This window comes from Culex pipiens, chromosome 1 (genome assembly GCF_016801865.2).
Source record: "Culex pipiens pallens isolate TS chromosome 1, TS_CPP_V2, whole genome shotgun sequence".
NCBI classification, from domain to species: Eukaryota; Metazoa; Arthropoda; class Insecta; order Diptera; family Culicidae; genus Culex; species Culex pipiens.
The window spans coordinates 26192611-26206070 of NC_068937.1; the positions used below are offsets into that span (position 1 = coordinate 26192611).

Below are 13460 nucleotides of genomic sequence, written 5' to 3' on the forward strand. Positions count from 1 at the left end.
TTTTAACAAATTTCCCATAGTTTCAGAGAAAATTGATGAAACCTTTCAATATTCAAATAATACCAAAATGTGCCATCCTGACTTAGAAAATTTTCCACAATTTCAAGTCATTTCTGTAGGGGGTATATCAAAAATGTTTAAAATCAAGTTTGAAATTTCCGGTTTTGAATGAAAGCATTCGCTTTGAGACATGATTTTAGCGCAAAATTAATTATTTTGTCAAAATTGGTCAAAATTAACCCATAGTTGCAGAGGAATTTGATAAAATACTGTAATACCAAAATAATACCAAAATGTGGTGTTCGATCATTGACAAATTCTGCAATTTTGAAATATCAAAACAATACCTTAAATTGGTATGATACCACATTTTGCTCTTGCATAATCCTTAAGACAAATTTTAAAGGGTCCAGGAATACCAAAATTTGGTATTGATACCAGAGAAAGGTATTATTACGCATTTCCCTTGTTATTTACCCATGCTCGGGTGGTCATTATAATTAAACAATGGCATCAGTAGTGCGGTGCTTGTGGGACGCGAAGTCCTGTTTTTTCGTGTTATTTTCCGTCTCTTTTGTGTCGCTGTTCGAGTGCAGAATGCATAATTGGCAAAGGGAGCGCGTGGTCGTAAAAAATATGCGGAGTGAAAAGTGATTTCTTTTGTGATTTTCAAAGCCCTTCCTATATCATCGTTGATCGGAAGGCACGGCGTCGGGTAAATTGTGTATAGTTTTTTGAATAAGGTTTTATTTTTTATGGTGAAAAAGCCATTTCTATATAATAATCGAAAGACGCACTGACATTTTGGATTAATTAATAGTGGAGTGAAATTATTGTGTGTGAGTGACTTTGTGTGTTAACCAAAAAGACCTTCCCATAGCATCGTTGCTCGGAAGGCTCGCCGACGGGTCTGTTATGAAAGTCCTCCCCATAGCATCGTAGCTCGGGAGGCATCGAAAAGCCAATACCTTATCCTACTAACCCAAAACAATAATAATCACGTGATGCTTGAAGGAGATGCTGTGGATTCAACGGTCTCAAGCGGTATCAACAAGTATATAGCGAAAAACTGTGTGCTTGATGAGTCTGCAACTTCAACTATCGGACTAACATTCCTCCCTTTCGTTGAACTGCAGGCTTCTTGGGAGGGCGCCGGTATTGACTAATAAAGTCGGGGTCTTCAGGGGTTAAACAGTGAACGGATGGTTGGCTCCCACTGATCATTTTTGATTCATTGTTTAACTTCAGCTGATCTGTCAATAACGGAGTAGCAGCTCATTGGCAGTCAACCATGCTCATGCTCATGCTCATGCTCAGGTCCTGCTCGGATGAGCTCCTTTGGCGGTTGGACTGAAGAAAGAGCGCCTCCAAAAAGTGAAAATTTCAATACCGCTTTCGCAGCGCAAAGTTTATGTTTTTTAAAAATAGTTGAACAGGTAAAATTTCATTCAGTAGAAATTTACTTAAATATTTACTAGGAAAAAGATGGCGGATTCGTGCAACGTTCAGTTTTTTTTAAACAATTGTTTACTTACACGTTATCCTTGAAATACAGCACCTCGTTGCTCGTATCTCCGACCAGGACTGTCAGCCTAACCGAAACTTGCCTATCGTAGCCCTTGTTCTGCTGCGTGACCGTCACTTCCACGACGTAGTCCTGCTTCAAAACTAGCTCGATCTCAAAAATCGGCAACTTTCGAACCGTTTCAACCAGATTGTTACCAAACGGCGGTGCCTTCTTCAGAATCACCTCCAACTCCCGCGGGTCTGTCTCAGCCAGCTCCTGGAAGGAGATTTTCCCCCTCGCTGCCAACTGCCCGGCGTACACCACTCCGATCCCGCGCAACTGCTTCGAAAGAAACGGACTGTTCTCCCACAGTTTCGTCTCCAGACACTGCCTCAACACCAACGTACTCAAAAGCGCATTAAAAACGCCACCGTCCTCGCCGGACCTCCGTGGTCCAAGCGAAATGAACTCCACCATACACTTGACCAGTCGTCGTCCAATCGCGATCATTCGGGTGGCTTCCTGCTGGAGCGAGGGAAGCTCGATGGGCAGGTTCCCGAACACGGCCTGCATCAGGCAGGACACCATGGCGGTGGTGTTTTGGATGCGACCCCGCAGTGGGAAGCGGATCGTGGAACTTGCCGTCGTGGATCGGTTCAGCTCGTTGAGGACGCGTTTGTCGCTGTTGCGGCACTTGAAGACGGCAAACTCCTGGCAGTACGTGAGCAGCGTGAACATCTCCAGCAGCGGTTCGGTGCCCTTGATCTGGGGAGAGGGAAAAAGGGGAAATAAAGATAGTACAAAGTAAACAAAATAAACCCTCCAGACTCGATTATCCGACTTCGGATAGGATATGACCGACCAACAAAACTTCTGCGCAGGCTCAACTCGAGGGGAAGCATACAGGTCTCCAGAAACACGTGCACTTTGAATTTTTCAAAAATATTTAGACAGGGCCGAATGGTTCTTCTCCAAAGTTTGTAAATTCAAAAAAGAAGGTAAGGTCTTTTTAATCTCTGTCCATATTTTGAATTTTGAGATCACAGAACAAAACATATTTTCATAAAATCATTGAAATGTTGCGAATATGTAAGCAAATGCAAGACAAATTTTGACATATTTATCGTAACTATCTTTATTAAATTTTAAAACTACCCTTAGTTTTGCTTGTGAAAAAATGTATCCAAATGTCATTCCCAGACAATCTATATATACTTTTTCTTTTTGTGAATGACCCATTTGGTTAGACTCTATTATTTTTGTTTCCTTATAAATACCTTTGGAAAGAGTACTCAACAATTCCAGTTTACCCCCAAAATTGAAATTTATTCCCCTTATATAACTAAATATATCAGGGTGACCACTCATATCTCATTTTCAAATTCCCGACTTTTCCAGAAGCTCAAATAATAGCCATATCTTATTTTAAAATGATTCCATATCAATACACGTACAGACATGCCTCGGTTTTGCACGCCTCGGTTTTGCACTGGCCTGGTTTTGATTCATTCAGCTGCCTCGGTTAAGTACGGTCCATTGCTTAACTGAAGCACATAGCTTATGGGATTTTGGCTATATGGGAGACATTGGCTTTAATCTTATGAAAAATCATGCAAACATCAAAAAATTATAGTGTTTTGGAATCGGGATGATGTCAGCTATCCATTTTCACAAAAAATACGTATTGTTCCTGTATTTTGAAAATGCAATGTTTCTCGAATGACAGGAAAAGTGACAGCCTATTTGCCTAAATGTCAATTTTTACAATATGGCTATCAAACGATCGGGATTTTTTCATACATTTCGAAAGTTATTAAAAAAATGAATATACTCAAAAGTTTCACAAAACTTTCCGAAAATACGTAGTTTTGTGAAAATTTTGAGTATTTTCATTTTTTTAAAATAACTTTCGAAATGTATGAAAAAAACCCGATCGTTTGATACCCGTATTGTAAAAAATGAAATTTTGAATATATTTTCGAAAATACGTAATTTTTTATAATTTTTAATATTTTCACAAATTTGCATTATAACTTTTGAAATGTGTGAAAAAATCCCGATCATTTGATACCTCTATTGTAAAAACTGAAATTTTGAGTATTTTTTCGAAAATACGTAGTTTTGTGAAAATTTTGAGTATTTTCAAAAAATGTTGTTATTACATTCGAAATGTATGAAAAATCCTGATCCATATTGTAAAAACGGAAGTTTTAAGTATTTTTTTTTCGAAAATACGTAGTTTTGTGAATTTTTTTAGTATTTTAAAAAAATATTGTTATAACATTCGAAATTTTTGAAAAAATCCCAATCGTTTGATACCTACATTGAAAAAACTGTTTTTTCAAAAAATGTTGTTATTACATTCGAAATGTATGAAAACATCCCGATCTCTTGATACCCAAATTGTAAAAACGGAAATTTCGAGTATTTTTTTTCCAAAATATGTAGTTTTGTGAAAATTTTGAGTATTTTCAAAAAAATGTTGTTATTACATTCGAAATGTATGAAAAAATCATGATCGTTTGATACCCATATTGTAAAAACAGATATTTTTAGTATTTTATTTCAAAAAATACGTAGTTTTGTGAAAATTTTGAGTGTTTCCAAAAAAAAATTTAACATTCGAAATGAATGAAAAAAACTGATCATTTGATACCCATATTGCAATAACAACACATTTTTTGGTTTCTTTAGAGAAAAAAAAGCATTTTCAAAATACAGGAAAAATACGTATTTTTGTGAAAATTGCCATAAAATTATATTTTAAATGGATAGCTGACATCATCCCGATTCCAAAACACTATAATTTTTTGATGTTTGCATGATTTTTCATACGATTAAAGCCAATGTCTCCCATATAGCCAAAATCCCATAAGCTATGTGCCTCGGTTATGCACGCCTTAGTTTTGCATCCCCCATATGCGGTGCTAAACCGAGGCATGTCTGTATCTGGATTTTTTTTGAAAAGGTGTTTTTTGTGTTTTTTAATACCCCTGACTCAGAGCGGTTTCAAATCATATTATTCGATATTTAACCCTCTACTGCCCAAATTTTTTTTTCGATTTTCTTGATTTTTCCTGTGTTCAGTAGGTCATTTTGAGCAACTTTTGTTCTACGAAAAACTTAACTTCTCTTGTTTTATGTTTTTTTTGTTTCATTTTAAGTATTTTAGTTTGCATTTATTTTGTTTAGTTTATGTTTGTTTTTGGTAGAATTTGGCATAATCTACCACCTTCTATCCTTTTATTTTGCTTATCTATTTTTTCATGTTTTTACAGCATATTTTTCAACTTTTTGCTTGTTTTTCACATTTTTTGCTATAAAATTACACCATTATCATTTAAATTGTAAAAAAAATCATAGAGGCATAGTCTGGGACACTAGAAAAATTACTGCACACTTCTTTTTACTTAACGTACAGGATATGTTAGTAAAAACACAGCCAAAGTTGACCCCTAAAAAATGACATTTTTTTAAACAGAAAACAAGTAAAACTTCCAACCCTAATTTTCTAAAATTTTAAGAGTTCTTTTTTGCAATGCGTTTTAAAGATCAAAAATTGGTTAAAAATGGATTTTTGAAAACATTTGGAAAAAAATATTGATAAAAAAAACCATTGCAAAACTCAAGAATCTTTTCTCTAAAAAATAGTCGATCAATGTCGCTGGTAATAATTATTAGAACTAGGGTCTATTTTAATATTAGTTTTCCATAACTTTTTTGTATAAAGTCAAAGTCAAATCTCATATCTTGTTTGATAAAATAAAATGAATAAAAATCTTTTGATTAATAAAAAATATATGAAAATCTGTGTCAAATGCATTCAATATTCAATAGGATAATTGATGTCTTTGCATTTTCAAATAAATTGGAATTGTGAAAGGAACCTTAAATTTGCAGTAAATCACTAGAGAAGAAAAATTCAATTATATAGTGAATTCGATTTGAAAATTGTTTAAAATATTACAAAATTATTCAAGAGTTAAAAAATAGTTTTCAAACAAGTATGCTTGGGATTTCCGACATTCTGACAAAAAATCCCGACTTTTTCCCGACTTGAGTAGCCACCCTACGGTGTTGAAACACGAAATAACTCAATCCACCAAACTCAAAAATTCCCTATAAAAGAAAAATGCTTTCCATTTTAATTTTGAAGATGAGTTGAATTATTAGATTGAAGCCCGTCTTTGGGTTTTTTGAATCTTTTGATATTATTGACATACAAGGTGACAACCTTCCAGAGTGTCAACCAAACTAACTGTGTTGGATGACGTTTTAGGTCTTCGGCAAATTTGCAGAGGAAAAAGTTTCATGAAGGTTTGTCCGAGAGGCCAAATTTGTAGCATCTGATCTAGACGAGAGGCCTACTATGTTCTAAAGAGTTATTTTTAAAATACAATTTTATATTTTTGCTTAAAACAGCAAATAAAAGAAAAAATATCATGATGATGCCGTTATATATACACAGAAAAAAAAACCTGGTAATATTACATCTGGGAAGGGGCACATCTTTTATGTCAGAAAAAAGGTGTAATTTTACCTCTGGAAATGTGTAATTTTACCACTTTTCTGGTGTAATGTCACTTTTTCAGTCTAAATTGAGGTAAAATTACATCATAAAAGAGGTAATATTAAACCTTCCAAAATTACAGCTTCCAAATTTACATGATTTTTTACTGTGTATGTTTCATAGTTAAGGAGCTATTACACTACGGCAAAAAAAAAACAAAAAAATGTGTAATTTTACCTCTGAAAATGTGTAATTGTAACACTTTTCTGGTTTAATGCCAAAGTTCGAAATATATTTTCCTGCGTCGATTGAAATCGACGGGCAAAATCTTCAATAAAATTCATCACCTTTCCATCGCAAATTTCGACCCAGGTGTAAATGAATAGTGATAGTCCAAACCAAACTGTTCCACAACTCACCTTCCTCAGCAGCTTCACCGTCTGGAAGCTGATACAATAGTGCGCCATCAGCCGTCCGTACAGGGTGGAACTCAGCCGCAGTCCATCATCCCCACCGTCGGATCCGCCTCCTTGATCTTTCGCGACGATCGCAATTGCGGAGTATTTCTCCAGGGCATTCAGCACGGTGCGGCAAAGTTCTAAAAAAAGAGGGTTAAAATTTTAATGGTCCAACTCTGACAGGTCGTCTCGTCACCTTCCAGGTTCCGCTCGATCTGGGCCTTGTCCTTGGCCGCGGGCAACCCATACCGGACGGGGGCGCCGAGGGCTCGCACGTACAGAAACGTTGACCGCAGCCAGACCATGGCGCTGGCCAGATCGGTGATGGTTTGCAGGACGATTTCCGAGTTGAGGTGTTCGGCCAGGTGCTCGTGCAGGTACGACTCGATCGGGATCGATCCGGTCGCGAGGCGTTCGTACTTTTGCTGAAAGTGAAGCAAAAAAAAGCAAGAGGTTGGCATTAGTTTGAGCTTTAAAGTTTCAGTTAGTGCAAACTTGGTGATGGGAATGACATTCATTACACACAAAGCAAGGGCTAAAAAAGGGGATTGACTAAGTTGTACAAGGCAGATCGAGAAGAAGAATAAGAAGAAGAATGTGAAGAATTGTGAGCACAGAAAACAGAACATTGATCGCGTCCTTCACGAAGTCAAATCGTGACGAGACACCCGCTGCTACAACTATTTTTCTGCTGATGCTTCTGCTACTGTTGAGGATGCATTTTAATTGCACCACGTGTAGCTAAGCTATAAGGTTCTACCCATCTTACTCCTACACTGCACTGTTTAGTGGGTATCGATTGTGATCGTTAAATTTAACAATTATTTCGTACTCTTTTTTTCGCGTCAGCAGGAAATTTAATTGGATTGCAATAAAAATGATTTTGAACATGAAAAGAGTTACTAATCTCAATCAAATTACTGTCAATTATCATTGCAAGAAGCTAATACACTACGACAAGCAAACAAACAAACAAACAAACTCGCACTTTTTGCCAGTTTGCCTGCTTTGTTTGTTTGCCTGGATTTGTTTGTACAAACGTCAGCATACATTTAGCCTTGTTTGCGAGTTGGGCAAACTGTCAAACACGAAAAAGTGCGAGTTTGTTTGTTTGTTTGCGGTAGTGTAATGGCTCTTTCAGCGTATAGTTTCTACTTGAACACTTGACTTGAAGTTTCTAAGTTCAACAAAAAGTCATCGATCTGAATTGCAAAGTAGTAAACAGTCACGTGGTCTGATTTAATTATACATGGTTCTAGGATCTTTTATCGGAATATGTAACTGTAGATTATCACTAGAGATACGACTGATTCAATTATTCAAACATAAAACGTGTTTCCTATAAACGAAATAATATCATTTTTTTAAATATTGGAAAGAAAATAACAAGCGAAAAAATGCGTGAAAAATTGAAAAACATAAAACTGTACCATAATTCAACATATTTTTATTTTAATATTTTGAATCAAATATTTGTTCATGGTTATGTCCCGAAAACTCTTAAAAAAACAGATCAAAAACGTTGAAAAGTGTATTGTACATCATTGTTGTAAATAATCAAAAGATTTCGAAACGGTTCAATATAAAATGATTCCATATTTCCATTGAAATAAAAAAATAAAACAGGTGGCTATGTGACAGACATGACCAATATGACAAAGCAGCAACTCTCATAAGAATGAAAAAATCTATTGCGCAAAGTATTTTTTCGGGAATTCTTGGTTTTTATATGATTTAAATGATAAAAAGCCATCTTTTAAGTGCGACATAAACTTCAAAAAATATTTGCAACGACCTAACTGTAACAATGTAGGGGAACAGCATCTAATTCCAGTGTGCCTCTGATGTTGCCATATCAGCACGTTCAATTACAGCTCGTAAAATGCGTTTTCAACTGAAATGGAGTGATAAATAGTTCAATAGGAAGTGAGCAATCACGTTTCTATAAACAGTTTTACAAAATTAGTTGTTTAAATAGTGAAAATCAGCAAATTGCATGTTGTTAGGAGCGAGTTCTGAACCTGCCAACCGTACGAAGATTTCCCTTAAAAAGCACATTATGATACTTTTTGCAATTCCGTCGTGAAACTATTAACTTTTCCTGTCATTCTTGAACGACGAAATAGCCTACTTTTCTGTACCAAAAATAACAGAATCGAATAGCAACATTTTTCAAAATAAATGCTGAAAAGTTCTACTTTTCAGCACTCAAATGGGTGCTGAAAAGTTCAACTTTTCAGCACTTGTTTCGAAAAGTAACACTTTTCAACATTTTTTTGATTTAAACGATTTATTGACAAAATACATGAAAATTTGACTTTAAATTTCACTCAATGGGTGTTTTTTGGAATTGCAAAAAATGTTGTATGGAACTCGTTGCAAAACTTGATTTTTTCAGCACTCTTCGTATTTATCCAACTCGGTGAACCTCGTTGGATAAATGTACGACTCGTGCTGAAAAAATCCTCTTTTTGCAACTTGTTGCATAAACTACTTTTTTGTAACCAAATTTGAAAATTACGCTCGTACCTACATACACGGAGAAAAAAGAGTTCCCAAAATCGTGAACAATCGTTCATGAAAATGGGAACCTCGAACAAAGTGTTCAAATTCCATGGTACGATTTTGAAAAACGTACCATGAAATTTGAACACTTTGTTCGAGGTTCCCATTTTCATGAACGCTTGTTCACGATTTTGGGAACTCTTTTTTCTCCGTGTAATTAGAAAATTTACTTTTTCTAATTATATATTTCGCCCTCATTCTTGGGAAAATTGTTAGGACCATCCATAATCCACGTTAACACTTTTTTGAAAATTCCAATTTTTATTTTTGCTAAGATATCTCATTTTTAAAATCAATTCAAACCATTTAACGGTGCATATCAACCAGAGCTTTTCACTAAGAATTTTGTTACAGATATTTTAGTATCTTCAAAACTACGGGAACTATCAATATCATTTTTTATTCATCCCCTTATGTACTGTGTACAAAACAATTTACAACTACATTTGACATTTTTGACAATCAAATTGTTGCAGGATTGGGTCCTTAAGTTTGGCTATTTTGGAGTAAGAAGACATCAATTTCTTTGGTTGCTGTGCACCCTTAAAATCAAAAATATTTCAGAATTTTGAAATTTAAGCTTAACATTTCAAAATGATTTTTTTCGTCTTTTTTAGATGATGGTGATTTAAAATTTTTGAAAAAATTTACCTAGATTTGAAAGATTGGAAAATTTCACTTTAATCTTTAAACCGCCATAAACCGCCAAATTTGGCAGCTGTCCATACAAATATGATTTATGAAAATTCGAAAATCTGTATCTTTGGAAGGAATTTTTTGATCGATTTGGTGTCTTGGGCAAAGTTATAGGTATGGATAAGAAATACACTGATAAAATATGATATACGGTAATTTTTTTTGCTGAAATTTAATTTCACTTTTTGTCACTAAAACTTGATTTGCAAAAAACACTATATTTTTTTTATTTTCTGATATAATTTAGGGGACATCAAATGCCAACTTTTCAATAATTTCCAGAACGGGCAAAAAATCTGTCGCAAAAAATTTCAACTTCATTTTTCAGTTTAATATTAAATTTGCAATCAAAAAGTAATGTAGTGAAATTTTCATAAATTGCACCGTTTTCAAGTTATAGCAATTTTTCGGTAACTTTTTTCAAAATAGTCGCAGTTTTTCATTTTTTTAAATTAGTGTCCATGTTTGCCCACTTTTTCTCTATATTTTGCTTTTTCGAACTATGCAGATACGACCCTTAGTTGCTGAGATATTGCCATGCAATGGTTTAAAAACAGAAAAATTGATGTTTTCTAAGTCTCACCCAAAAAACCCACCATTTTCTAATGTCGATATCTCAGCAACTAATGGTCCGATTTACAATGTTAAAATATGAATCATTCGTGAGATTTTCCGATCTTTTCAAAAAAAAAATATAAAAAAAATTGATTCAAGACTAACATTTCAAAAGGGCAAAATATTGGATTTATTTTAAATTGAAAATATTTTTTTTTCGAAAAAATCTGAAAATTTTACAAATGTTTCATATTTTAACATTGTAAATCGCAGGGCTGCGGAGTCGGGTCATATTTCAAGCGACTCTGACTCCGACTCCGACTCCGGCTTTCTAAGTTAAGCCGACTCCGACTCCGACTCCGGCTCCGGCTTTCCACAAATTGTTGACTCCGGCTCCGACTCCGGCCTACCAACTCTAGCCGACTCCGACTCTGACTCCGACTCCAGCTTTCCAAAATTTGTTAACTCCGGCTCTGACTCCGACTCCGACACCTAATCTGTTTTTTAAATATTAAAAAACGCAATTTCAGCACAAAAAAATGGAAATTTTTTATTTAATTACTTTAAATTTGCATTCATTTTTTTTGTTAATAAGCTAGCTACACTAATTTTCAATTGTTTTTTTTAGCAAGTTTTCATTTCCTGAAAATTTCAGTAGTGCAGATTTCAGTAAATTTAACTGAATTCAGTAATGAGAAATTGGTGTGCAGTAACTATCAAAGATACCCTGGTTTTGAAATAAACAATTTTCAAAGTAACTATTTTTTAAAGATTTTTTGCACTTATTTGAAAGGACGTATATAGACATTGTGTGGTCCAGCCCAGTACACACTTAAAACATACAAATCATGAGAAAATTCTAATATTTGAAAAATAAATTAAATTATATCAATTATATCACCCCGATTCAATGCATTAAAAAAAATTAGGCTTGCTCAACGATATTATTTAAGGATAAACACAATAAAAGTTTTGTAGAGAAATTGTAAACATTGAGGTAATCGATATATCTAATAAATTCAATGACTCGTATATGCAAAGTTGCATACGCGAGGCATAAGAGCGCCGGTTTAACTGTATTTCAAACTTTGTTGCAACTTATTTTCGATATTTTTTGTCAGTTTGAAATGTTTTCAGCACGACACTTTGATTTGTTTTTATTTACATACAAAATGAGCATGTTGCGTTCCAAGTAGAAGATTGATATAATAGTTGATAATGTTTTAAAAACATAATTATTTTTGTTAATTACTGATAGTGAACATTTATTTTTTTGCTGTTAAATGATCTACTTAAAATCTCCAAGACGTTCGCTATCGGGAAAAAAGAAGACGGTGTGTATATTCTTTTAGATAGAGTTTGATAAAATTTAGTCTAATTTTAATTGAAAGAAAACATAAATTCAAGCATAAAGAGACAGTAAAAAATAACTTAAATATGTTTTAATTTTTTGACTACACAGCCACAATTGTTTACTATTGTATGAGTTATGAAACTATAGTTTAGTGTATACAAACATTGACAAGAGAGGATTAACAGTTTATCATTCAGTGATCTTATTGAAATAACAAAATAAGAGCTTTCCACTCACAATAAAAATGCTTCGAAAACATCATGATATCAGATATCATATCATCAGATATCAAATATCTTGAACCAAAAAATAAATTAAATTAAAAAATGTCAACGCAGTGCACAGAATTCAACAAATAAATTTAAAATATAAAAAAATGGGAACTAACCCGAATTATAACAAATATTGAACAATAAATAAGTTCGTAAATTATATTAATTTTTTTGACAACTCCGACTCCAGCTCCGACTCCGGGTCTATCAAAAATTTATGACTCCGGCTCCGACTTCGACTCCAGCTCATACAATTTAGCAGACTCCGACTCCGACTCCGACTCCGACTCCAGCTATTCGAGTTTTGACGACTCCGACTCCGACTCCAGCTCCCCAAAAGACCCGACTCCACCGACTTCGACTCCGACTCCACAGCCCTAGTAAATCGGAACATTAGTTGCTGAGATATCGACATTAGAAAATGGTGGGTTGTTTGGGTGAGACTTAGAAAACATCAATTTTCTTGTTTTTAAACCATTGCATGGCAATATCTCAGCAACTAAGGGTGGTATCAGCAAAGTTCATAACAGCAAAATATATGGAATTTTCTCAGCTTTTCAAAAAAAAATTTCAAGAGTGGGCAAACATGGGCACCAATTAAAAAAAAAATATGAAAAACTGCGACTATTTCAAAAACATACCTAAAACTGGCTATTACTTGAAAACGGTGAACTTTATCAAAATTTCACTAAGGTACTTTTTGATTGCAATTTAAATTTTACATCGAAAAATGAAGTTGAAAAATTTTTGCGACCAGTGTTTTGATTTTTTTTAATCATATAAAAAGGTGTTTTTACAAATCAAGTTTTAGTGACAAAAAGTTAAATAAAAAATCACCAATTTTTTTTACCACGTATCATTTTTTTCAGTGTAGTCCTTATCCATACTTACAACTTTGCCGACGACACCAAATCGACAGCAGCCAAATTTGTATGGAAAATTATATGTACAAACTAATGATGCAAAATGGCTTCTTCGGGCATACCGAAGGCAATAAAAAAGTCCTAAACAACTCACTAATGTTTGGGAAAGATTTTTTATGTCCCCACTTAGCGCAAAGCGATTCAATTTTGTATAAGAATTTGTATGGGGAAAAATCTATTTTTTTTATTTTGATATTTAAAAAAATCCACGTTTCACGCTATATCAAAACCGCATTCATATTCGGATGCTCTGTAAGGTGCTTTTATGTGACTTTGTCAATGTTTTTAAACAGTATTTTTTTAGGAGTAAACTTTGGCTGTGTTTTTTACTGACATTTCCTATATTTTAAATAAACAGAAGTATGCAGTAATTATTGTAGTGTTCCAGAATTTGTATCTACGTATTTTTTACAATTTAAATGATAATGGTGCCATTCTATAGCAGACAATGTGAAAAACAAGCAAGAAACAGAAAAAAGTCATGAAAAAATAAGATAGGCCAAATGTAATGATAGGAGGTGGTAGAATAGGTAAAATGCTACCAAATACAAACATCAACAAAACAAAATAAATGCAAATTAAAAAACTTAAAATGACACAAGAAAATATAAAACAAGAGA

General features: G+C 34.0%; 1 protein-coding gene across 2 annotated transcripts in view; it reads right to left on the reverse strand.

Annotated features, from left to right (window-relative positions):
* LOC120413331 (probable ATP-dependent DNA helicase HFM1) overlaps positions 1 to 13460 on the reverse strand; it is a 76435-nt gene that overhangs the window by 54240 nt on the left and 8735 nt on the right. For both annotated transcript variants that reach the window (XM_039574106.2, XM_039574105.2), the window contains exons 4-6: positions 6672 to 6900; positions 6437 to 6615; positions 1536 to 2272 (exon numbers count right to left, since the gene is read on the reverse strand). In XM_039574106.2, coding sequence (XP_039430040.1) covers positions 1536 to 2272; positions 6437 to 6615; positions 6672 to 6900 — 1145 coding nt within the window. The remainder of the gene's footprint in view (positions 1 to 1535; positions 2273 to 6436; positions 6616 to 6671; positions 6901 to 13460) is intronic.